The following is a 24,826-nucleotide window of genomic DNA, read 5'->3' as shown; positions in this document are numbered from 1 at the left end:
TTTGAAAATGCAATGCATTTTCTAGACATAAAAATAATAGTAAGATCCATGTGAAATACTACTGGGTTTCTTATTTTTTCTCTGCAGCACCTCTCAAACAGTCTCCTAGTGACTATGACAGCACAAGAGCTGAAGTATCCTGGATTTAGATTCCTCTCCATCTCTGGAAAATGTTCATACATGAGAAGCAACATGTGTAAAAACGACACATAATCAAAAGCCAGTAAAGTGGGTCTACATGCAATAACAACAATAACAATACAATAACAGCAATAACAACAGGGAAAAAAACAAATCTTGCCATCTGTCAGCTACAGTATACCTATAGAAATACACGCTTATATTTACTCCATAACAGCTTATTGTAAATCATTTGGAAAGGAATGTCTTATCAAGCCTTTCGAAATAATAACCTTTGGACATATGGAATCTGCTGGGTTCCTTTCCAAACAATTCTAGTTAACACTTCTGACATATAATTCCAATAGAGTTGTTTTAATTACTTAGACACAACTGGCTGCCTCTCCATGGCTTATTAAATGCCTGATCCCTCTGGCATGTTTCAATTCAGTATGAATTCAAGACTCATAGTACAGGCACCATAAAAGTCTTTAAAAAGGTTATTGACTACTCAGCTAGAGCAGAAAGAACATTTAAACCATCCGCTCCATACTTTATCATGTCTGTACATTTGGTATCTCAATTTTCTTCTCAATCTTAAGCATTAAATAAGAGCTAAAAACACTACAAAAGAACAGACTTTACTTACATTCCTATAAAAACTAAGAAGCCTAGATTCACATTTACAGCCTTTGAAATTTCATCTAATAAGCTTTGTTAAAATGTCAAACACAGAACAGCAAAAGTCAGCTACTGAATGTAAATATAATGTTCTGCAGTAAAAAACCAGAACACTATAGTCACATGTTGATTTAAGAGCATGTCTGGTATCTTAAAGGGTACAAATTCGATCATTTCATCTTTCAGAGAAACTTTTATAACTATGTAGTGACAGCTATTCAAGAGAAAGGAAATGAGTATTTTCTCACCATTCAAAAGGTTTTTTTGCTTCTGTACTTACTCTGTCTTTATCATGAAGCATATCTGCATAGCGTGACCTACAATAAAAAAAAATCCAGTCAAAGTACTACATACTGCAAAGCACAACAAAACTGCTAGATCTCGCATAGCCTCCTTTGTTTCCTCTTACTAAGGCAACTGGACCCTATGGCCCATAAATGCACAGGGAACTGACACACGCTTTGAGAATGTGAACCGCTTCCCAGATCTAAGGAATAATGTCATTTCGGTGAACCGATCATGAGCATATAAATGAACTAATTAACTGCTGGCATATATCCTCTCTTCAGCAATGGACACAATACATGAACCTATGGACAAAGAGCTGTGAAGTAACAGCTGGCACAGACAGAGGTTCATACAGAGCAATACATAGCAATAGTCAGCCCAATAACGATCTATCATTTGTTATAAAGACTTACATTTCTTTGGTCCCCATTTCTTCATGGGTTACGCTACTTAAAAACACCCCAAAATCTAATCTTCCCCATTTCTCTGGTTGTTACATTAAGCTCTTAAAAAGTTACTGCAGGAACAGACAAGTGGCAATTATTTCTTGCACTAGAGATTTAAAACAAATTTAGTCAATGCATTTTGCCACAACTCAGTCACTGTCAGTATTAAGGTAAGTACCTCAGAAATGTTTAAAAAAAATGTAGAAGCAAACTACCTGGAGAATACTTTACAAAATTCTGCATTTCTAGTTCTGCCCTGTACAACACAGGGCACTGTAACATTTAGGCCGTCCTACAGTCTGTTCATCTTGTACCCTTGGAACTTCTACAGAGATAAACCCAAAATCTGTCATAAAAACAAGCTGTGTTTGCTCTTTTTTTGTAGCTCTGGCGGAGTGAGTTTTTCCAGCATACCTTGCAATTTCCTGATGGTAGTCATAGTCCTCATCCTCTTCTAACCACTCCATTGCACCAGTGGTTGGATTAGCTCTTCCACAAAACGTCCTCATGATCAATCTCGATTTGTATTATTTACGTATTATGTGCGGTTTTGCTGCTTCGGCTTCAGTATAACACTCAAAATACTGTCTGTGGACAAAAAAAAACCCCACAGAATTTCAAGTGAAAACAACAGACATCACTTCAGCTGTGGACACCCTTTCCCCCGTTACACCTGCCTCGGCCACAAGCACTGGTTGCGCTTTTTCTAGAAGGACGTTTTCAGCTCAGCCCTGCCGCCCAGCCCCGTTCAGAAACTCGGCCCAGAAAAAGATAAAGCAGCAGGAAATTCTCCAGGAAAAACACCCGTCTCCAAGGCGCCGCACGCCGCGCGGCGGGGCTCCCCACACCGCGGGCAGCGGTGGGGAGGCCCGAGCCGGGCGGGGCGGGTGCCAGCAGCCTCGGCCCGGTCCTTCCCCCGCCTCGGGAAGCAGCTGCGACGGGAGACGGCGGAAACACTTCCCTATCCCCTGCTGGAAAACAGCACCGCGCCCCCATCGCCCCATCTCCCCCCTCACGCCGCGGGCCCACCGCCACCCACCGCTGAGGCCGCCCCACAGCCCGCCGCCGGCCCGGCGTGCACCGCGCGGCGGCGGCGGGGGCGGTCCCGGCTCCCTCCCGCCGCGCGGCCGCCATGGAGCGGGTGGCGGTGCTGCGCGTCCAGCGGAAGCGCGGCGGGCCCGAGCCGGCCGAGTCGCTGCTCCTCGCCTGCAAGCGGCTGCGCACGGAGGGCGGCGGCGATCGGCCGGTGGAGCGGAACCTCTTCAAGCTGGTGGGCACCGTGTCCTCCCAGGTACTGCGGCCCGGGCGCCTTCCGGGTTCGCGGCGCCGCTCGTGGGGGCGAAGCCGGGAGGCGAGGTGCCGCCTTCTCCCGGTCGCCGGTCGGGAGCGCAGCGGGGTCGCCGCCGTGAAAAGTTGCGTTGGCGCCGGCTTTTCTGTGCTTGCAGACTGTTCTTCACGGACAGACCACAGAACCGGCGGGGAGTGAAGCCTCTTTGAGGTGCCGAAGCCCTCCAAGCCTAACAACTTCCATACACCGTGCTGCCTTTTTTACGGAATAAAACTGAATTTTCTTGTAGGAGCCTGCAAAAGATGTTATGCCTTCAACTTAGGGCCGTCATAGTCTTCCAAAGGCATGTTTTTGTTTGGAGGGTTATTCTGTACCACAAAGTATATTGTTTAAAAATGAAACAGGCTTGTAACATACAAATACCTTACGCTTTTTTCCCCATATCAAGGGAATGTTGTGATAGTTGTGGTGCTTAAAGCAGTAGCAGAAGTTACTTGAATGATGTTAGAAACTTTGGTACTGTGGTCCTCGAATAGGAAGCACCAGTAATAGTAGTTACTAATCACTTGAGAGCTCGTTATGTCACTGGTGTCGTTATATTCCTTCTTTTTGTTCCTCTACCCAGAGTGAACCAGTTCAGAAGTACGTTCAAGAAGTGATCACTCGAGACAAAGCAGCTCAAAAACTGCAACCCTCTTTAGGAAGCACTCAGCGAATCATTCAGGAGCTCCGCTCTTCCAAGCAAGTGAAAAGGAAGGAAAACCGCTACCGTGTGATAGCCAGCCATCGGCCCAGCTGTGCTGAAACAGTCGCACCCGCCACAGGCCGCCAGGCACCGCTGGATGGGGACAGACCAGGCTCTGAAGGGACAGAAGATGCTTCACAAAAGGCGAGCGGTGCTGTTGATAAGAGTTCGGACTGCTGTGGGGAATTCCAGCTGTTCGATATTGTCCAAGAAGAGGAGGTGGTGGGAGACTCCGGTGTAACTGCTGCAAACCCACAGGTCAGCAAACAAACTTCTGGTGCTCAATGCATTTTGATATCACTGTTGACATGTGGGCAGACTGACTGCTGTGGAAGTTGTTTTGCATTGTAAGTATGTCACTATTTAATAGGAGCTTTAACTAGATATTTGCAAGTTGGAATAGTTTACAGGGAGTAACTTCAATGAGGATCCTTAGGTACACTAATGTTGTTGAGACTGGTATCCGTGTGGAGTTGGCTGCAGCAGGAAGGGCTTGTACCACCCTGTTTTTTCTGTATCCTATTCTGATGTATAAATTCTCACATTCATTTGTCAGATGGATCTCTGAGGGGTTTTTTTAATGTCTGCCTAGAAAAGAAAAAATCTAATTCAATGTCTTCTCATCTACCCACATGCCTAGGAATGTCACTTGTAGGCCAGTTTCCTAAAGGAAAAGATGGGTTTGAGCTTCCCCTTCTCATTACAATATAAGGTTTTATTGTGTATTTTGTTTTTAGCAGAACTCTAGGCGTTTGTCAGGCTGCTTAAGCCCCTACGTCCCGTTCTCATTGGTATTATATTTTGAGTTTGAGGAGTGTCTGCTCAGTATCTAGCATGGTTTTAAGTATGAAGGAGCTCTGCCATCTGTGGAGGGTTACCCAGCATACAGAGTGTTAAGATTTTGTATTAGAAAGCCGTAACCACATGGATAAAAAAGGTGAGGGCTGCATATGCTTTCTTTAGTAGCTCCTTCACTGTATAAGTACACATGGATGTTTTGCTTACACAGCCCGTCACAGCTCTGAGAAAAGATACTTGAGTGAGGAAGAGCCCAATTAGCTGTCATCCTTCAGCATTTCTTATAGGTTATTTCAGGGTTTTGCCATCAAACTTGAATATGAACTCTCGCTTTCTCTTAAGCAGGTAGTTCAAACAGGCATTTGAGATCTGTTAGTTAACTGTTACTTATTGCTCTGCTGTGTAGAAAAACAGGAATGAAACAGCATCAGAATTTTACTCTTGTAGAGCTAGCAGTAAGAAAAAGTAATCGTTTTCATTTTGCAAGTATTTAGAAGTGAATTAAAGGCTGGTCTGTTGCTATTCCTCAGAATTAGCTAAGTAGTTCAGGAGACACTACTGTGGATTGGACAAGATATTCTGAAAACCTCTAGCAGAGAAAAATTGGCAGCAAAAACCTGTCTGTGTAGACCTTCAAGCGCAGGTCACTAAAGCAAATACATTGCAAATAGTTTGTTAGGAAGGAGAAAGCTTGAAGAAATTTCTGTGTTAATGTTGAAGTGAGGAGATAAAAAAGAGTATCTGTAGGGCCTGTCAGCCTTTTCCTGTTAATCTATCACATTTTCATTGTTTCTCCTGCACACTTAGTATACTGTAAGTTGCTTGCATATTATCCATGCCACTGTATGTACACTTTTCCTGCAGTGTTGCAAGTGTAATGCTCTGCAAAGCACAGACTGTTTTTAAACTGTCTTTTCAATGAGCATGCCATCAGAAACAGGTGAACAGTTCTACGGGATTAATCACATCCCCTTCAACAGTTTCTATTTAACTTGTCCCAGAATTTTTCTCCTATTATCTGAAACAAGGCATGCCTGCACAGTACTATGGTAATTGGAAAAGTCATTCTGTTCTAGGCTGCTAATGTTCTAAATATTGGCATTTCAATGGGAAAGTGTTTTAGTCTAAGACTTCAGAATATCATCCCTAGCTAGCTGTTGGCTACTGTCTATAAAGAAAACTGTTGGCTGTAATTAAGACTTTGTGTGCATGGCTTCAGTGGAAATACGCTTTTTAATTTTTGTTTTTCTTTTCTCTCAGCAGAAGACTGATCCAGATGTGATTCTTTGCAATGCAGTAGAGATGATCCGTGAGCGTTTAAATGTTTCTGAAGATGGTAAAAAACACCATGAGAAAGAAGATGAGTATGTTTATGACATCTATTATATGGAAACATCAGCCCTTGGTTGGATTCAAAATATCCTTTCTGTACAGCCCTATAGTGAAGAATATGAACTGGTAAGGGTGTGGGAAAACAGATCTTTTTAAAATAGAAAGGTCACAAATAAATGTGCTTAAAGTCCTATTGTTAAAATTTGCTATGCCAAGAAAGATCCTTTGAGATACTAGACATGCTCAGTGACTTGTGTTAGGCTTTTTGTAACTGCCAGTCCTATGTTCCTGCAGGTTACTGCTGATCCAAGCAAATTATGACAATGAAAACTGAAGGGATAGTGCTCATATACACAGAAGAATTTGTCTGGCTTCAAATTGCCAAATTTTAGCACACAAATGTAAACTTAAGTAATTCGTCTCTCATTTGTGATTAGGAGGCAGTGATTAAAATGTAGTTGTAAATATGATTGAGTGAAAAAAGGAGCAACACTGGACACAACTTTTTCAAAACTTAATACAAAACATTTTCTTGTAATAGTTGTCCTTCAGTGACTGTGGAGTTAGGAAGTTAAATGTAAGCTTTAGTTTTTCATAGTATAGATACTGTGATGAATAGACTTGCATATTGGGATCCTGGAGCAACTTTTTATTTTCCTTGATCTATTACACTACTACTGAAGTGAGCAGAATTTAGACATTAACCTTAGCATTTAAATGTTGAAGTGGAACATGTAAACACATAACTTAACTGATTTTTCACCTAAAGCAGATTTCTGTGTTATGGTGAATATACCAACACCACAAATTTTTCTGCAGTGTGCTTTCTGCAACTGCAGAATTACTCATGCATGAAGTAGATATGTATCTCTTGATTCTTTAGGATCTATATAGTGTTGTATAGGTGGGTGAAAAACCACTTAATGCTAAGTGTACTTGTAGTGAAAGTTACATTTTGTGTTGACATGCAGGTAGATGATGATCATGTTCCAGGGGAAACATATGAAGATGAAGATGATGAAAATGATGAAAATAACTGGCGTAATGATTATCCTGATGAAGATGAATTCTTACCCGAGGAAGATGATGATGGAGAAAAAGGTGTGCCTGTCACAAATACTGTTTGCTTTCATGCTGTGCACATATAAACCCCATCCTTTTTTATATGCTGTCTCTAAAAAAGAAAAAAACAAAACAAAACAAAACAAAACAAAACAAGCACTGCTGGGGTAGTGTTCTGCTCTTACAATGGGTTAAATCTGCTTAGAGAAGAATCCTCTTTCTTGGAATTACAAGGGATCTTATAGTGTTTGTATAAGGTCAAAATTAAGAACTCCAGGCTGCTGTAATTGCAAAGGATTGCTTGTTTTGAGAAGGAATAAATGACTTGGTTCCACATGTTTGTGAAACACTGCCTCTGCCTTCTAAACTCCCCATCCCAGTGCACTCCAAGCACAATTCACACCTCACCTAATACAGCAGTTCACATTTTGTATTTGTTAACTTCAGAAGCTTAAAATAGTCTGATTAACCTAATTGTTGAACTAAAAAGAAGGAATAATCTAAAAGCATTGATGTTCTTTCTTTAGAATCTGAAGAGAGCTTCAGTGATGAGGACCAATGTTACAGGAGAAGAACATGGAACAAATACCGGCAGGAGGTTCTACAGGAATTTGGATATGATGAGATCCAGGATTTGGATTCTGACTAACAGCCCTTTTTTGAAGATGCAGTGCATACTGAAGATGAAATTCTGCTGTTGCAGTAGAACTGAAAATCCAGAGGGTAGCTGATGGCTATTCATAGGAATGTTGAACTAAAAAAAAAAAACCAAAAAGCAGAACAAAAGCCTGCAAAACTGCTTTCCACTAAAAGTTGTGCTCACTGGGACAGTACGAAACCAGTCTTTACATGGATGAGCTTTAGGCTAAATTTTTGCCTGTTTGGCCTCCTGAAACTGTTGGTGACTAGCATGGTTCACCACTGCTTACTGACTAGGCTTGAGTATTAGATACTAGATTGGGATTCCAGTAAATACTAAAACCTTTTACTAATCTGAGCAGACAACTTTAGTTGGTAGGTGTTAAACAGATGGGTGTAAATAGGGCCAGCTGCCAACACAAACTTTCATTCCAAGCAAAAGATACTCTATTCTTTAAAATAGATTTTTTTTTTTCCCCCCAATCTGTGATGCCTACATTCTGAAGAAACTTTTTTTTTTTTTTTTTTAAATTAAGCTGTCTGCCCAAGCATTTGTACCTGTATTGACATTACCTCTACATTATATATGGATGTATTGTTGGCAGCAGCCTTTCTGGTCATGAGTAATGTGTCGGGTTGCACAAAAAGATCAACATGTCTGCCATGATGGCAAGTAGAAGTCCTGGAAAAAGGCACTCTGTCCTAGTACGTTCTACTCTATTTCAAGTTACTTTCTTTACAAGTGTTTGACCATATGAAATGCCTTGACCTGTTAATTTTATTACTGTTACTCCAGTAATTTTACTACTGAAGTAGAACAATATACATGTATTTAAATTGTAAATAAAGAATTTTTGACTAAGTTTTCTTACTCGTTTAAAGATCAAAGGAGTTGGTACAGCTAAAGCCATGTCAGCATTTTAACTTGCATTCATACATCTTTAAAACAATTTCATCTTACCTGTTTGGACACAAAAAATAGTACAGCACTCTCCTACTTGAGTCTGTAAAAAAATAGCTAATAGGATGTTAGATCAATGTCATTCATGAGCTGTAGGTTGCAGCAGTGACTTTAGGTCAATTATTTCTGGCTGGTGATGTCAAGGCAGTAGAAGCAAAACGTTTTTTTCTTCGGTTTCGCAGAAAGGTTAATATGGCTGTTAACCTAGCCTGTTAAAGCTATGCTTGTCCACTGGACAGATGTCTCAACATAGATACTGAATTCATTCTAATCATATGCAAGATTAAAAAGCTATATTAGAATAACTAAATGCTAATTTTAATTAAAAACTGACAAGACTCTACCTGTGTGCCCAGTGTGCAGAAAGTTCCTCAGATAGATAGAATTTAACTATCTTGAATCCCAGTGCTGCTTCATAAAGGTAGCCTAAGATTCCATTTTATGTTAGTCTTCACCATCTTCTACGCTTTGACAGTATCTGTAGCTTTTTGTTTAAGATAATGTTGGTCAGGGAGTCAGTGCGAGAATCCAAATACTCTCAATATTATTCAAGTGGCTGATGCAAATGTGGTGCAGCATTTGAACTGTGCGTTGCTTCATTCATAATATGATTACAAGATTTAGTTGCACTTAAATGCACAAAAAACTGCACCTGTGGACAAACAGGTCACTCAAGGTAAACATTCTAAACTAAGATAAAAATTTCAGTTATGTTTTTGAAGTATATTTCTGCTAGCTAAACAGGCTGGTATCATGTTACCTTTTGATGCACCAAAATTCAATACCAAAATGTCCTGATGTTAGGCTTATGGCTTTGGAACTACAAATACAAATCAGACCGTATTGCAATACTGTTTTTCATTCCTGTTCTTATTCCTATTTTATCTCCTTGATTCTTAGCTTTCAAGATACAGTTGCTGGCACAGAACTGAACTGCTACAGAAGTAAAAAAGAGTGGTTTGGTCTGTAAGATTTTGGATGGTCATTTTCTAGTGAACAGCACTGAAATTTAAAATGGGCGTTTTCTGACTGCTAAGGTAACACTGCTAACGTGTGTTCACTCAAACAGTTCAGAAACAAATGCTTACAAGCTTCAAATGGAACATTTTAATTTTAGAAGTTCCATAAAGCCTAGCAGAAGTTGACCCAAGTACCAACAAGCTAACAGGAAAGAATCATCAATTGTTAATGGAATCTTTAATGTCGAGGTGTTTTGTTGATTAAATCTCTGCCACAGTCAGCTACCACATTTCCACACAGTGTATGGCATAAAATACTTATCATTAAGGGATAAAGGTTGGTTCAGTCTTTAAATAACGTAGCACAACTTTATTCATTTTTCTGCTAATAATGACAAATTAGGTAGTTTGTTGTGACCAGTTGTCTTCTGGGATAAGAACCGAGATAGCACAGCAAATCATTTCATGCAAACATCCAACAGAATTAAGCTGGAAATGACTTTTGGTCTTTTGAGTCAAAGTGGTTTTCAGTCTTAAAAAAGCATTACTTCACCTCCTGGTTCTGCAGAAATCTAATTTGATCCATTAGCTCTTACCATTTTAATACCAATTCTGAAGAAGGAACAGTATTGACGCATAGCTTGTGTGCCTGAAATGAATAGGTAATCATTATCCAATGAAAACATGCCCTGAAAATATGCCACAGTTTAGGAGAGTGGTGTGAGGGCACGATCTATGTGGGAATCCAACTGCCGGTAAGTACATTTTCAGTGTTTCTTAAAGACCAGTGGAAACAGTTTTCCTGTTTTTTCCAGTTCCATCTCTTCCCTTTTGACATCACTGTTTCATCCTCCCTCCTGTTTCTTCTACTGGCTTTGAAATTTTAGTTGGATTTGATTTCTGACTTCTTTTCATTTGTGTCCATCTCCGTTAAAACACAGTAACAGAGCAGCTGCATGTTTCGTGTGACTGCACCTGCATAGAAAAATGGAGATAAATCAGAAGAATAGCCACCTATCTCAACTCTAATTACACAATATGCATCGAACTAATGAAAGCCAGTTGTCAAGAATGCTGCCTCACTTTTCTTAAGGGCAACAAATGATAAAAGTTAATACAAAAAGTGTCTTCCACTCAAATTTTTTAAACAGATAATGTTTAAAACCATTATGTTGTTATCCTAGGGTATTTTTCTCAGGCACCTTGCCAAGTAACTGAAGTAAGACCTTTTTTCTCTATAATTAAGAGTGTAAAATCGTTAGTATATAACAAAAAAACAAATAGCACACAGGAAAGTGAGAAGATTGCTGAGTATTTACATATTCTCTAGCTGCTGCAGCACCACATCCTGTCTCAGACTAAGATCAGGCTACAATGACAACAGTGCACTGCTGGAGAAAAATGTACAATTTAACTGCAGCAATTCAATAGAAGGCAAAACTCCACCTGTGACTGACATCAAATCTATCCATCTTCAAACAACTGATTCAGTAAAGCAAGACAGCTAGCTTGCATTACTAAGAACGTCCTGTACTTTTAGTGTCATCAACCTTGTTTAAAAAAGAGGCTTTTCATGTGCTCGGTTAAATAGAAATGTATAAAAACTTAGGACACAATCTGTAGAAAGTGGTTGGTCTTTTAGATACACAGTAAATGAAGTCTATGTGTAAAAACATATATATAAAATCAGTATATCCTTTACTCGGCCTGGCTGGAATGCAGTTAACATTCTTCATAGCAGCCCACAGGGTGCTGTGTTTTGGATGTGTGGCTCAAACAGGGTTGGTAACACACTGATGTTTTGACCATTGCTGAGCAGTGTTTGCACAGCATCAAGGATTTTTTTCCTCCCACTCTGCCCTCTGCAACCATCAGGATGGGGATGGGCAGGAAATATGGAGGGGAGATGGCCAGAACAGCTGACCCAAACCAGGCAAAGGGATATTTCATGCCATATAATGTCATGCTTAGCAATAAAAACAGGTAGAGGAAGAAGTGTGTGTGTGTGTGGGAGGGTGTTTTCCAAGGTGGCCGTTGCGTGGAGACCGGTTGCACATTAGTCAGCTTGTGGGAGGTGGTGACTGCCTTTGCTGCAGTAGGGCTTTTTACCCTCTTTCCTTTAGGTACTAAACTCTCTTTATCTTGATCAACAAGTGTTCTCACTTTTGTTCTTCCTCTCTCCCCCGCATCCTGCTGGGGAGCCGCTGGTAAGCAAGCAGCTCTGTGGGTACTTAGCTGTTAGATGAGGTCTGATGGTCACAACCTTTTTCAACAACAAGCTGAGATTCACTTATTTAATTTTCCTCTTTCCTAACATCTCCCCCTACAAAGAAACTTACCTAAAAGCTTGTTGATAAACTGAGGTCTCCTTGATGCAGGTAAATAGACTCCCAGAAAAAAGACTGGAATTCCAGATAAAGCAATGGCAATTCCAATCAATGAATTTATAGTGTCACTATAGAGTGGCACTACCACCAGAAATACTGTGCATATACAGAATATTATTGGGAAAGCCACACTCAGCTGGAGACAGAAAAACAGAACAGAATGTTACTGAAATACTCGTTGTCTAGAGGTACAAATATTTAGGTAAGAGTCGCAGACATTTCCCTCTCAACCCCACTTTGTGAAATTATTTGCTCTTCCTCTTATACATCTGGCTATTTGGAACCATAAGCACACTGCAGAATTAGTCTCGAACAGAACTGCTTCTAAAAATTGCAAAAGTAATCAAGTATGGTAACTGCTGTGTTGAAAGAAACTGTATAGCAGCATGAAGGGTTTTTAGACAATCCAATAAAACTCAGGAAACAAGAATGACTTTTTCATGTAGAGTATCAACTTAAAGTATAAAAAGGTGATGAGAAGAACAGATAGTGAACTGAAACACCATCAGAGCTAAATGTGGTCCACACTGACAGAATTCATTAATTTAAGCATTCCTAATTAGAGATTTCTAATCCAAGAAAAAAGGCTAATTACTATGTTAGCCTATTGAGACATCCTCCAGTTGACAAAGAGAAGGAATACTGATTGAACTAACGTACAATAAAAGAGCACAGTATAACAACAACCACTTATCTAGCAGACAAGCTAGCTTTCATGGTACAACCTAAAATGGAAGCCATGTTTTATATTCTGATCAGTTTGTTTCTGATCAATGGCCCAGATTTTAGACAGTACTTTTATATTACGTGCAAGACAGGGATTTTAAACAATTCTGTACTAAATATTACCTTAAGAGGCCTGGGTCGATCTGGTTCCTTCCAACGTAGATATAATTGCCCAGCAATAGACAGACCAACAAAAAACCAGTAACTGAAACTGAAGTAATTAATAAGCTTGAAGACATCTTCCACAGCCAGGTAAATAAGGGTCATAGCACACTAGCAGAAAAGAACAAGAGTGAGATGAACAAAGGAAGTTTGAAACTTATTGTTTATCCTGCTTTCTGACTTAAAAGTAACACATTATACTCTTTGGTGTTTGGCATGATTTTATGCCTCAAAAATCACTCTCACAGAAATCACCTTGATAACAGTGAATCTAAAGTTCTCCCTTGTGATTTTTTTAAAGTTGTCCTTTAAATAATTCATATAGTCACATTCGAACAGCTGAAAAGAAAAGCAGCAATAACTTACATTGAAGAGCAGTGCTGGCACAGGTGTGAACCTCCCTACGTGGATCATAGATAACAGATCAGGAAGGTGACCTTCTCGAGATCCTACAAAAAATAGCCTGAAAAAAATAGTCAGAAAATGCTGAGGCCACAGGTAAAAGAGAATGTATTACAGAAAATCAGTGAACAATACTGATCAGAGTAAGTATTTACACCACTGAGCTTCCATCCTTTAAACTGGAATATGAATTAAACCCTTCTTGTAAAGATATACTGTACAACAAACATTAAAAAAATATATGCATTTAGAAACATGCTGTTAACACCCATTTAAAAAAAAAATCCTACATATAAAATAGAAAACATCTACAGTAACTGAAATAAATTTCTACTCTCTATAAAATTCTAAAAACTAGCGCTGAAACCATTCCAGCTTACAACAGAATAGTTTTCAGTGCCAACCGGAAGAGATGGCCAGCTGTCTGAAAAGAGGCCACTCAACCACATGCTCAAAAAGCAAACACATGTAATTTTAATATCAACTGCAAATTGTTCTGTATTGTCTGCTTCACCAGATCATGTTCATATTTGTCCTCAGTACAGAGGCATTGTGCGTGCATTCAATGGACAGGAAGGATCTTAAAATGCCTGAATGAATCTATTTAAAACTTTCACTAGTCACATCCATAATCAGTGCTCAGAACAAAGCTTCCATACTGTATTCTAAGCTTTTTGACTGCAGCTTAACAGCATCATCATCAGCTTTTAAAACATTTTACTTGGAAAAAACCTTAAAGATACTCATTTTTAAAAAGTCAGTAAGTTTTAAGTAAATACATTTGAAAGCAAGTACTTGCTACAGTTATTGTTATCAAGTAAAATGGAAGATAACTCAATCCAGATAATCAGAAAGCCTGAGGACTCCCCACACAGACAATATTTATTTCATCTTTAATTTTACTCTGCATACAGCTAGGAATGCTTTGAGAAAGTAAGGCAGTGTTAAGGGTGTATACACACACACAGAGGTTTATTTAGTTCTGTTATTTTATTGTGGTTATTCATTAGAGGTTTGGTTACAAAAGTATTTTTACCACTCTCATAATACATGAGCATAACAGTAACATGTAAACATATGAACATTTGTCAAACAGAAAGAGATATGCACTACCTTGATGATGCTAGAATTGAAGCATTAAGTCCACCAAAACAAGAAAAGGCTACAGCAATGGGAATTGTCCAGCTGAAGATACCAAACACCTGGTCAGCAAATGTCTGTAGAAAGGGAAAAGAAAAAGAAATCATGAAAATATCTGCAACAAAGCATATGTGAAACAAGGACATCAAAGATTTCCTAATAAGTTTGTATGGAAAAATAGTAATATCATAAGGGCAATCCATAAAGCAGCACAAAGAAACACACAGCTTTTTTATTTATTTATGGATTCTAAATAAGCACAAACTTATTTAACCAAGCATCTGAACTCACATTCTCTCCTCACAAAGGAAAACAAAATGTTTTAAGAATTTTCTCACCAAACTCAGTATATTTTATTATCTAACTGAACTACAGAACTCAAGTGTAACATATTGACTACAGAGAATAAGGACAAGAATATTATTACATATCCAGAAACGAAGTGCCATATTGCGCATGATAAACATAGCCACCTTCACACCTGTTTATAGACCCTATGCTAAGAATCTATTTTATTTTCTTTCTTTTTCAATTTCCTAAGCAACATCTTCTTTTCCTTTAGGCCCACCAGCAAGGCCTCTGGGCTCTATTCGCATAACATGGCAAATGACAGAGCAAGTATCTTCTTATCAGTCATTTGTTAATGTTGCTAGACAACACTGCATGCCAACTGTGGTGACTTTCCATGGTAGAGCTCTGAAACCAAGAAGCCAGGAGCATCAAAGTTTCACAGCAAGTGGTAAGAGTCATTGATTGTCAGTGATACAGGACCTATAATGAAAATGGGTAATAATTTGCAAGATACTGTCCTGGTCAATTCTGTTCAGCCTCCTGGATGGAGAAAAAAGGGAGAGAGACTTAGAATATCCAACAAAATGTTTGAAAAAAAAAAAATTTAATACATGAAAACTATTCTAAATCCCGTCCCAGTCTGAACATTGTACACGTCTGAACATTAGCATGTTTGGATTAAGCAGAAATCCCCTCATGCTGTGTTCAGATGATGTGGGTGGAAGCCTTCCTATCCCAGTGCTACCTACTGATAGCTAAACTACTTCCATGATTTCTTTTACAGAAGCAAACTAAAAGTCATGGTAGCAAAAGGATCATGTCTACATTAGACAGCATGAAATCACTATGTATAGAAACAGGAAGGTACATACTTATGTGTAAGTGGTATTCAAACAAAACCCAAAGATTTTGTAGGAATTAGAACATTTTATACCTCAGAAAGTAGCAATAATCTAAACCTGTTCATGAACCTCTCTTTAAATCACTTTCTTGGCTCTCTCTTGCTTTATTAATTTCAAGATCCTCAGACATAAAAAGCATATATACTACTTCAGCTTTCTGCAGGTCTGTCTTTTATATCACAAAAATTGCCTTCAGTTTTTAATATTTCAGTATTTTGAAACACTTTCCCCTCAACCTCCCCTTTAAACTACTGGTCTTCACCATAACATTTATGAGCTAAGGAGTTCAGTCAAAGTGAACCAACATTCAAAACTGCTCTCTGTTTGTAGCATACAAAGTCATCTGTATTTAACAGATATAGTGGTCGAATTTTGATTTAACTACTCCAGGAATAAGATCACCAAGAGCAGTACATTAGGATCTGTTTTCTGAATGTTTCTGTAGGTCAAAAAAGCCTAAATGACTTCATATAGATTTTTTTGTGTGTGTGAAATGAGTTATTGATTTTCATGATGCAAAACCTTGCATATAATATCAATCTTTAAACCATAAAATGCAGAAGAATTTACTGACATAAAACAAATCTTGGCCAGTTAGCTTCCTGTTCCTAGTCTGGGTTGACAAAGTGCTTTGTTCAGCACGTTATCCAGGTTAAGGTTCAGAATCAACTCTGCTTAGCTGTATACCATCCTCTTTACCAAAAAGTAAAAGTTATTCCATTCTTTTGTGTAATTTGTTGAGCCTCAGCAAAGGCAGATAGGATTTCCTGCTGCTAAGGGACAATGCAAAAGTATATAATCACTTCTTTGGGAACCTTGCCAAAAGGTTCAAAGTCAATGCATCAACTGTGTTAGTCATCCTGATTCTTACTAAAGCACCTCTCTTCCTGAGCTCTTTTAGTTTATCCATATTAGCACAGCTTCCCTCAAAATGGAGCTTCAACACAGGGGTGGAAAAATGCACATACACAGATTCCCACAGAAATTATAAAAATTAACACAAGAAAAATATAAAAGAACTAATGCATGTATGAATTCTGTTTCATGCTGAAATCAGAACATCATTTTAGCAAAAGACCATGCCATAAGAAACGTGTTCTGTATACTATGGATTACCCATTTTCAGTCAATTGAAACTGAACAAGCAACTAATAAGTTACATTACTGTATATAAAAGATTTCTGTTGCTCAAGAATAAACAAATTTCTGTTGCTCAAGAATAAACAATTCCTAGAACCCACAGTGCTAATCTCAGATCCTTATTGGATCTAGATGCAGCTCTGAGAAACGCGGTCTCCCAAAGCAGAATGTTATTCTTAATGATCCAGTGAATGAATTAAGACAACTTCTTCCAGAACAAGTAAGAATGAGGACAAGATGAAAATTCTAACAGGCAATTGTTATAATATTTTAAAGGATGATTTAAACCTGAACTGCTGATTTCTGAAGCCAAACAGCAAGTGAAATTACTAAACACAAAACTGAAACCTGCTAGAGGATTTTTTTTTTTAAATATACAAAGCTAAGATACAGAATTCACTCAACAAGATGTTAGAAAATTAAGATGTTTAGTAAGGTTGCCTGAAGAATAAGCATTTAAATAAGTAATATTAACAGCTAAAGTTAAAGAGAGAGAAAAGGTATTAATGTAATCTTATGCTTCAGGATGCAAATTAGCTAATACGTCTGTGGAGAAACTTTTTTCCCCAGAAGGCAGGTTGGAGTTTGTTCTTTGCAAGCATTTCCCATTTCCTTTTGAAACATCTAGAAATGGGCCAGTTTGGGATGCCAGATGGGGGACTAACTCAAAGGCCATTTCTATCCTACAATGTATATCCAATCTTTCTAAGATATGCTAACACTATTTCACACATCCTGGAAACCACAATCACACATATGAGCAGTAAAAACCACAAAGAGTTAAGGCAAAGCTGCAGTATCACTGCCACAAACTACACACAGATCAAGATGTTACAGATTCAATGTATTCTGAATGCAAACTATATGATGTATAACAACCGTTGATCCAGCTCAAAGTTTAAATAATTAATTTCCCTAGATCTATATGAGTCAGCCTTCTCAAAAGAGAGAATAACCTACTGACAGCCTTTACCAAACACTGTCATTTCCAATGTACTTTCTGATATTGTAGTTGGGATTTGAGAGAGAGCAAAGGGTGGAGCTTTAACTTCAAGAGCTCAACTTTTCCCTAAGTGAGATAATGTGAAAGAGTATTTTAATTGAGAATGATTTTAAAGGTTCAGCTTGGTTTGCCAAGTAGATCTGCCTGCAAAATGCTCTTTCAGCAAAACAAAGTTGAAAGGTACCTGAAGTTTGGCTAAACTTTCCAGTGATATTAACTACCTGAATACGAGAAGTACAGACCCACCTGCCTTTATGCAGGTGTTTTGACAGGGTTTAAACCCTCATTTCTAACACAAAAATCAGCCAAGTTCATGTATTGCTATTCAGACAATAAACACACTTTTATACTTCGGGGTACAAGTTTATAAATTCTTAAACACTCCCATTTTAACAGATTCCAAGAAATGTCTTCTCCAAAGCTGAGCTATACTCTCCTGTGAACAATGGCAAAACCAAAGATCTCTACAGTGTTTCTTGCAGAAAGTGTTACTGAAGTGTAAGTAAAAGTGGCCACAATAAGCATTCAACTGTGTGCATATGTCAGAGAGTTATTTTGCATAAGAAAGAAGGGCAGAGAAAAGTACAAAAAGCAATCAAGTTACCAAGCACATACACCACGTGCACTGTACCAAGAGAAAAAAAAACAACGGAGGGACAAGAGTTAGTGGCTGCTTTCTGCTAAAACTGGAATTGTACAGTCATGGATCCTCCACAAATGAGCTAGACCTGGGCTCAGAACTGAGCACCTGACCAATTCCACTTTAACTACCACCACTTCTGGGAGTAGTGATGTGTATTTATAAAAACAAATGAACTGGCAACAGGGGAAAGAATGGAGCATTCGCAAGGGTATGCGGAGGATGACAGAGGAGCCTACCTGGAGGCAGCTATAGCAGAAGCATTTAGTCCACCATAACAGGAGAAAGCCACCACTATGGGGATGGATTTCTTCTCAGGTTTCTTCTGAGAAAGTCTAAAGAGCAAGAAGGATTAAGAGATTAAATTGTCATCTCTGCTATAGGCTGACAAGTCCTGTAGCCCAGACTTGAACTGCTTCTAACAGCTAGGAAACAGCAAGAGAATTCAATGGCTGATACAGCACTTGCAATTACAGATAAAGTCCTTTTATGCCCTCCCATCCATTGGACATGTAAGATATACATATATACATGCACACTGTAGAAAGACATGCACCTGGAATTATTCCCCTTAGTTCTGATTTTTTTTTTCCCCAAATTATCAACAGGGAATAATAACAAAGGAAGAAGCTTCCAGCCACGCATTTCTCAGCTGAACTACCATTATTCCATCATGGCTAAAACGTTACATTACTCCCAGAGGAATGGTCAAAAACTGAATTACAGCTTTGTTTCAAGACATGAATGACTGATTTAACTACATTTTATTTTTATTTTGCGTTAGTTTGATCTCATGATCATCAGCTGGTAACTTGTGAATGGTTTGCTAGAACATTTTTTTGTCCTTTTAGAGGTCCAAACAACAGTTCTATACAAACAGCTGACCTAAAAGCAGCGGGAATTGCCCCACATAAAGAGCTGCCACAACAAAACACACAGGATACTGCCTCACACCCGGTAATTCAAGCACACAGATGATTAGAAAGACCCATAATTATGTTATGAATCACACAAGAAGTGCATTTAAAGGCACACAAAAAATGTCAGACTACACTGAGAGCATATGGAGCTGTGAGCACATGCTAGGCTGGCAAAGCACTAAACAGTATTGATCAGATGGATAAATGCAAAGAAAATGTAATCTAACATGAATAAGAAACTTATACAAAACTATACCTGAAGATTATGAGGGGTTTCTATTAGGAAGGCTTAAAAGGCATCTACAGAGTCTCTTTATGTAGCTCATTTCAAGATCCTATCACATATGTGAGCTTTTCCAAGATCAGTTCTATAACATTCTTACCCTGAAAGTTATATAGAGCAGTAAGGAGATTAATATATATAAGCAATCTGACTAGTATCATGGAAGTGCAACTAATTCTGTTTTGACTTTTCTCTTGAGACAGAGTATAAATAAATTCCCACATTACAAGAAGATTTGGCAGTCAGAACCAAAGTCTGTTTTGTCATTTTTCAGCTTCTCAGACCTTTAAGGAGCTACTGTCTAAAGGAGACAAAGAAACTCCAATTTATGGCAATCAGGAAGCCACACATGCAAAAGAGCCACAGAGTAGATGAAGTTTTCCATTGCCATAGATTACATTTGTCAAGATACTGTATGACATCTGCTCAGTTTGACCAAATTAGATTTAACTTCACATATATTAAAGAAAGGAAAGAGGGTACACATCAACTGAAAACAAAGTCAGAAAATTGTAAAGGTGCAAAAGAAAGCAATTTAAGTCTTCAGATTTCCTGTAATTCTTGTTTCAACCACCATTCTGTTGATTGATTCTACTCAAACAGACATTAATTGTCTCCTTATATTATTAGCAATGCCTTTTGTTGAAGCAAAAGGTCCAGCGCAGTGCATGGTCCAGCATGAAATTCTCTCTTCATCTTTAGGTCACCCAATACAATCTTATGGTAAGAGAAACCAGCACTACTCTACTCCATTTATATACTGCACATCTACTGCATGTAACATCTCTTCTGCATGGCCCCCATTAAGATTACAGATGCCAACTCAAACAGTAAAACAGATCCGTTTATGTCTATGGAGGTGCTGAAGATACTTGATCTAAATCTTCTCAGGTGTTTATCCTGGTCTTAACATTTTTAATAGCTAGCTGTAGAATAGGGGTTCAGTGTTTTCCAAAGTCTTTTACTTTTCTCATATTGAAAAAATTATGTAGCACTCTTTGAAGTTCTGGCTCAGCTTTTCAGCTTGGCATCTAAAGCCAGAGAACGTCGACATAACTGGCAACAGGAGTGCTGCATTGGTAGTGAATTATTACTAGCTCCAAGAAAGAAGACAGATGATTTACTGAACAGTTCTCTTCTAAAATCAACTGCCTGTCCCTAATGAAGAGTTCTTCTATTATAAGGTAGAGGACGTTCATTTCATCCAAAGGAACATTACTTGGAGGTGCCAGTCCAAGGAAGGAAGGGGGACATAACAGTGGCAGACAAAGACATGCAGATTTTCCTCTTCAGAAGTGAAGCCAGTGACTGGCCAAATGAAAGAAGATAAGTGAAATACAAAGGTCTAAGAGTAACTTAAGAATTTCTGGCTGGATTCAGTTAGAATAAAGAGACCCATAATTTCTTAAACTATACACCAAAGATATATACTCCCACATTCCTGGTTCATTGAAGGAGAGAGGGCATGTCAAAGCAAAGCAAATCTGCTCTAGAATACGAGTACACTGGGGTAAATTGGATTGATCAATGCTGGACTCACAAGATGGTATTCAAAGATGCAAGTGACTTTGTCATCTTTATCCCAAATCTACCGAAAAAGCTGTACAGCTCCAAGAAAAATGAGAGCCAGCTATGCAGGACAACCAACTGTTTGCTTCAACCAGGAATCATTTTTAGCTTTTGCAAGTAAAAGAAGCTGCCAAATATCACCTATTGTATGAATTCAATCAAAAAACCCCAGACATGACCAAACACAGGAAGCAGGTAACAAGCTACACACTAGCAGTCAGTATGTTCTTTCCTGTTAGAAGATGAAGCAGCCCAAAAAGGGCCTATGGAGCCAGCTGAAAAAAATGCAATGGTGCTCTCAGATGGAAAAAAAAAAAAAAAAAAAAAAAAGTTTTTCAGTGGCAGGGGAAGGCGAGAGAGAATTTTTGCTTCTATTTATTTAAGTGTATTTGTGCTTCAGAGTAACTGCTTCATATGCATCAAACTTAACAGTAATGGTTCTGACAGTTGTCATGAGGAGGTAAAACAGAAGTAATCTGTGAAACTCTGACAGGAATCTTTGAAAAAGGAAGTGATTTTTACATGATCAGCAACCATCTGAAGAGCATTTGCAGAACTTCTAAACTAGCTGTTGCTGTATTTCTTAAATTACTTCAACAAAAAATGAGCTTAAAAAATGAGTTTATTAACCCCGACGCTGGGCTAAGTGTCCACACCACAATGAAGCTAATACTGAAATAAAAGAAGAACATTTTATCTATTTGTTCCATATTATCCCTCAGGCAAGACTTCTTTAATCTCCCAGCCACCAAGAAAAACAATACGCAAGGTGATATGAAGAGATATACTATTACTAGTATTTATTTTACTTATAACACTTACTGTCATCATTTAGAAACTGCAAACAGCTTTCCTCCCCCCTTTCCAGCTCAAAGCCTCTTGACGGAAATGAACAGGAGAAAGCTACTCCATTCTTTCCCAAAATAGCAACAAGGAAAGATTAAATTTAACTGCTGAAGATTCTAAAGTGCAGCAATACTACCACCCTGTTTCTTTAAAAAAGAAAAAAAAAATGTAATTTTCACCCTACAACTACATGAGAGCAATAAGAAAACTACAGTAATCTGTATCATGTATCACATGTAGAATACGTGAGCAGATCAAAGTGGCTCATTTTCACCAGACTAGTTCTTTGAATGGCTTAATTCTCATCTCCCTTCTTCATTCATCCACTGACCACAATGCCCTAAATCTTCTTAAACATTCCACTGAGGATAAAATTCTCTTTCACCCCCCAGAGAAATTTCACCATGAAGATTTTTGCATTTCTGTATTATAGGACTTTCAAATACAGACCATTACAGTCTTTAGCTCTTTTTTTTTTTTTTTTTTCCTATCCATTAGAAAACTATGGATGAATTCCAAGATTTTAATTTGGACAGCAAATACACTTTTGAAGCAACTCTCCCGGTTAATTGCCACTTACTGCTTTTTGGTTCATATTGTTTAGCAATGAAGCTAAGAGGAGCTTCACTTTTAGAATTGACTAAATTGGAAGATGAACTTCAAGAGCATACCTACTGCACTCCCCTACTGCAATCCAGCCACACATAAGCATTCAGTCCATGGGACCTCATTAGGGGTAGTCCAAAGTACAATACCCCTGAAGTATGTATAGTGTCCGTGTCAGGTCCTCAGTGTCAACTGTTCCACTCTACAGACAACCTTCCAGAGGTCCACACTACTTGCTAATGTATTAGTAGATCAAGCTTAAAGTTGGTTTCATAAAACTGGGCAAATAAATTCATATCAGAAGTGAAAAGGAATCTTTAATGAGTCATGAGTCATAAACTTCCTCTGCACTTTCACCTTATCATTCTAAAAGGGATATAAGTAGTAGCAGCCAGAATACCATTGTTTGCCTGCTGACAAGACCTGTCACCAAAAATACCTTTAGTTAGAACATTAGTTAACCTTCTAAGTGCAGGTATTTGAGATCTAGTTAAGATCCTGAGATCTAGTGAAGAAGCACAGTTCTAGACTTCCAAAGTCATTAATTTAGTTAAGTTCCATTAAAACTAGCATAAGTAAATTCCCTAATAACTTTGGCAATTGCAAACATATTTTTTCTTTCTTATCCTGGTCACCCAATATCTCTGCATGCAATTAGATTGACTAAAGACTTTATACCATTCTTAAGTCTTCCTTTTTTCTCCTCCATGTCTGGATACATCCTACACTAGACAGGAAGACCTGATCTATCCAGTTCTGAGTGTTACAATTTCATGTAAAATTACACTGCATGTGTATATACATAAATGTATACACACACATGAAAATAAATATATACTCACTTTTGGTCAAGAACAATGTCAAAGAACAACTAAATGACGTGTATATAAAATTACAAAAATTTAGGCCTGGGTTTCACATGTGTAGTAAGGTTCAGGCATCCATCAGCCCTCCTTTATCTGGCCACCAATTGCTGCTGCAGTGCTACCCGTTGCTGTGTACAGAAACGTAGATTGGACAGGCCCACCGTGAGTCATTCCCCAGTCTCCCAAGGTGGATCAGTTTTTTCCTGATCCCATTCACCAAGTGGCTGGATAAACCTCTGTGATGACACAGGGCAGGAGCAGTAGAGTAGGCACAGAATATTCTTAGGGAACAGGCTGGATTGGAGAATGTCATTGCTGTCAAATGTGTGTCTTTTCCAAGTCTAAGTTTGAAAAAAAACAATAGTGTGTTGCTTTACAAAAGTCAGGATGGACAGTAGACCGTGTATTGGCTTCTAGTTTTGTCTGGATTAATTAATTCTAGACAATAATTTAAAATTCCATTATCAGTCACTGGAAGATCCTTTATATGGGATACTATAGCCTACAACAGAAATAAATATTCCTAGAGAATATTTTTACCCCTTAGTATATGCTTATTCAAAATTGTTTTCTATCCTTGTCTTTTGTTTCATTCTGAAATGTTTTACCAAGTTTTTCACAATATATCTAATGACAACTTTGTGTTTCCATATTCCAGCTAAAAAGAAGCAAAGAATGCAAGTTTATTTACTGTCAATACATTTTGAAATAAACATCTGTGTAATTACATTTGAAATAACAAGTTACAGACCACATTTACCATAAGCTATTTTGAAAGCTTACATTAAATGTAAGTATTTCTCAAGTTTGAAAGAAAGTCGAGTAAGTGCTTTTGCAGAACCATCTGCCTAAATTTCTGAAACAAGAGTTTGCTGATTTGCTAAGCCAGTTTTTAATCACAGCAATCCTGTCTGGGAACAGAATGAATACTTCCTTCATCCTGATGCATTTAAAACGCTCTGTCCATTGTCTAATTACTTAAATTTTAGAAGCCAATTGGGAATCTAAAAGGGAGGAAAACCATTTATTTTCCTGCAATTTAAATAACAAAAAAGAGGATTAAATTTTCCAAGTCTCAACTATAAGGGTTATAGTAACCAGAACTATCCAATTAATTCACTAGCTATAGGGGAAAAAAACCACAAAACCCTTTCACTTTTGTTTAATGATTAGCTTTAAGTCTAAAACATGTTTGGACCAGCTTTTACTTTAAGAAACTTATATATTTTAATTGGATTCAAACTTCCATCCATATACAAAATAACGAAATTAAAAATATTAATATTTGTTGGAATTAAGACAATGTTGGGAAGACAGTGATTTGTTACTAAAAAGGAGATACAAAACTAAACTTTGTCATAGCTAAGCTGCAACAGATCCATTTACAGATATGAATTGCACCTGGAATGTAGCTCAGTGCAACACTGTTCTGTGTGCTGCTCCAGCCTTCTAAGTACTGCAGTATGAAGGAACAGAGAAGACAGTTATGTACTAATGAATCTAATTTACAATCAGCTCAAAGTGCACAAGTCTAATTAGTGTCTTTGCAAAACATTAACAAGATGCATCTGTGCTTGCTTTAATAAATCTGGTAATATATCATTGTTATTATACATGATTTCAT

General features: G+C 38.1%; 3 protein-coding genes across 8 annotated transcripts in view; 1 reads left to right on the top strand and 2 right to left on the bottom strand.

Moving 5' to 3' along the window:
* The window catches only part of PRMT7 (protein arginine methyltransferase 7), a 59,088-nt gene extending 56,574 nt beyond the window's left edge, over positions 1-2,514 (bottom strand). For 2 of the 4 annotated variants that reach the window (XM_042797365.1, XM_042797366.1), the window contains exons 1-3: positions 2,213-2,512; positions 1,950-2,123; positions 1,082-1,118 (exon numbers count right to left, since the gene is read on the bottom strand). In XM_042797365.1, coding sequence (XP_042653299.1) covers positions 1,082-1,118; positions 1,950-2,044 — 132 coding nt within the window. In that variant the 5' untranslated portion in view covers positions 2,045-2,123; positions 2,213-2,512. Of the gene's footprint in view, positions 1-1,081; positions 1,119-1,949; positions 2,124-2,212 lie in introns of all 4 variants that reach the window. The other 2 variants (XM_032998456.2, XM_042797367.1) reach the window with 2 other exon arrangements.
* A 99-nt stretch (positions 2,515-2,613) lies between these two features.
* On the top strand, positions 2,614-9,211 carry SLC7A6OS (solute carrier family 7 member 6 opposite strand). 2 transcript variants are annotated; one of them, XM_042797370.1, is made up of 5 exons: positions 2,614-2,826; positions 3,449-3,826; positions 5,630-5,824; positions 6,670-6,799; positions 7,288-9,211. In XM_042797370.1, the coding sequence occupies exons 1-5, from the start codon at positions 2,668-2,670 to the stop codon at positions 7,407-7,409; spliced, it is 984 nt and encodes a 327-aa protein (XP_042653304.1). In that variant the 5' UTR covers positions 2,614-2,667; the 3' UTR covers positions 7,410-9,211. The 2 variants fall into 2 exon arrangements, with proteins under 2 accessions (XP_042653304.1, XP_042653303.1); XM_042797369.1 differs by having other exon boundaries at positions 5,627-5,824.
* Positions 9,212-9,538: 327 nt separating this feature from the next.
* The window catches only part of SLC7A6 (solute carrier family 7 member 6), a 31,494-nt gene continuing 16,206 nt past the window's right edge, over positions 9,539-24,826 (bottom strand). For both annotated transcript variants that reach the window (XM_032997678.2, XM_042797368.1), the window contains exons 6-10: positions 14,110-14,213; positions 12,961-13,057; positions 12,556-12,705; positions 11,659-11,842; positions 9,539-10,294 (exon numbers count right to left, since the gene is read on the bottom strand). In XM_032997678.2, coding sequence (XP_032853569.1) covers positions 10,203-10,294; positions 11,659-11,842; positions 12,556-12,705; positions 12,961-13,057; positions 14,110-14,213 — 627 coding nt within the window. In that variant the 3' untranslated portion in view covers positions 9,539-10,202. The remainder of the gene's footprint in view (positions 10,295-11,658; positions 11,843-12,555; positions 12,706-12,960; positions 13,058-14,109; positions 14,214-24,826) is intronic.

This window comes from Tyto alba, unplaced genomic scaffold (assembly GCF_018691265.1).
Source record: "Tyto alba isolate M040663 unplaced genomic scaffold, T.alba_DEE_v4.0 Super-Scaffold_26, whole genome shotgun sequence".
NCBI lineage: Eukaryota > Metazoa > Chordata > Aves > Strigiformes > Tytonidae > Tyto > Tyto alba.
This window is presented reverse-complemented; position numbering and strand designations above follow the sequence as displayed.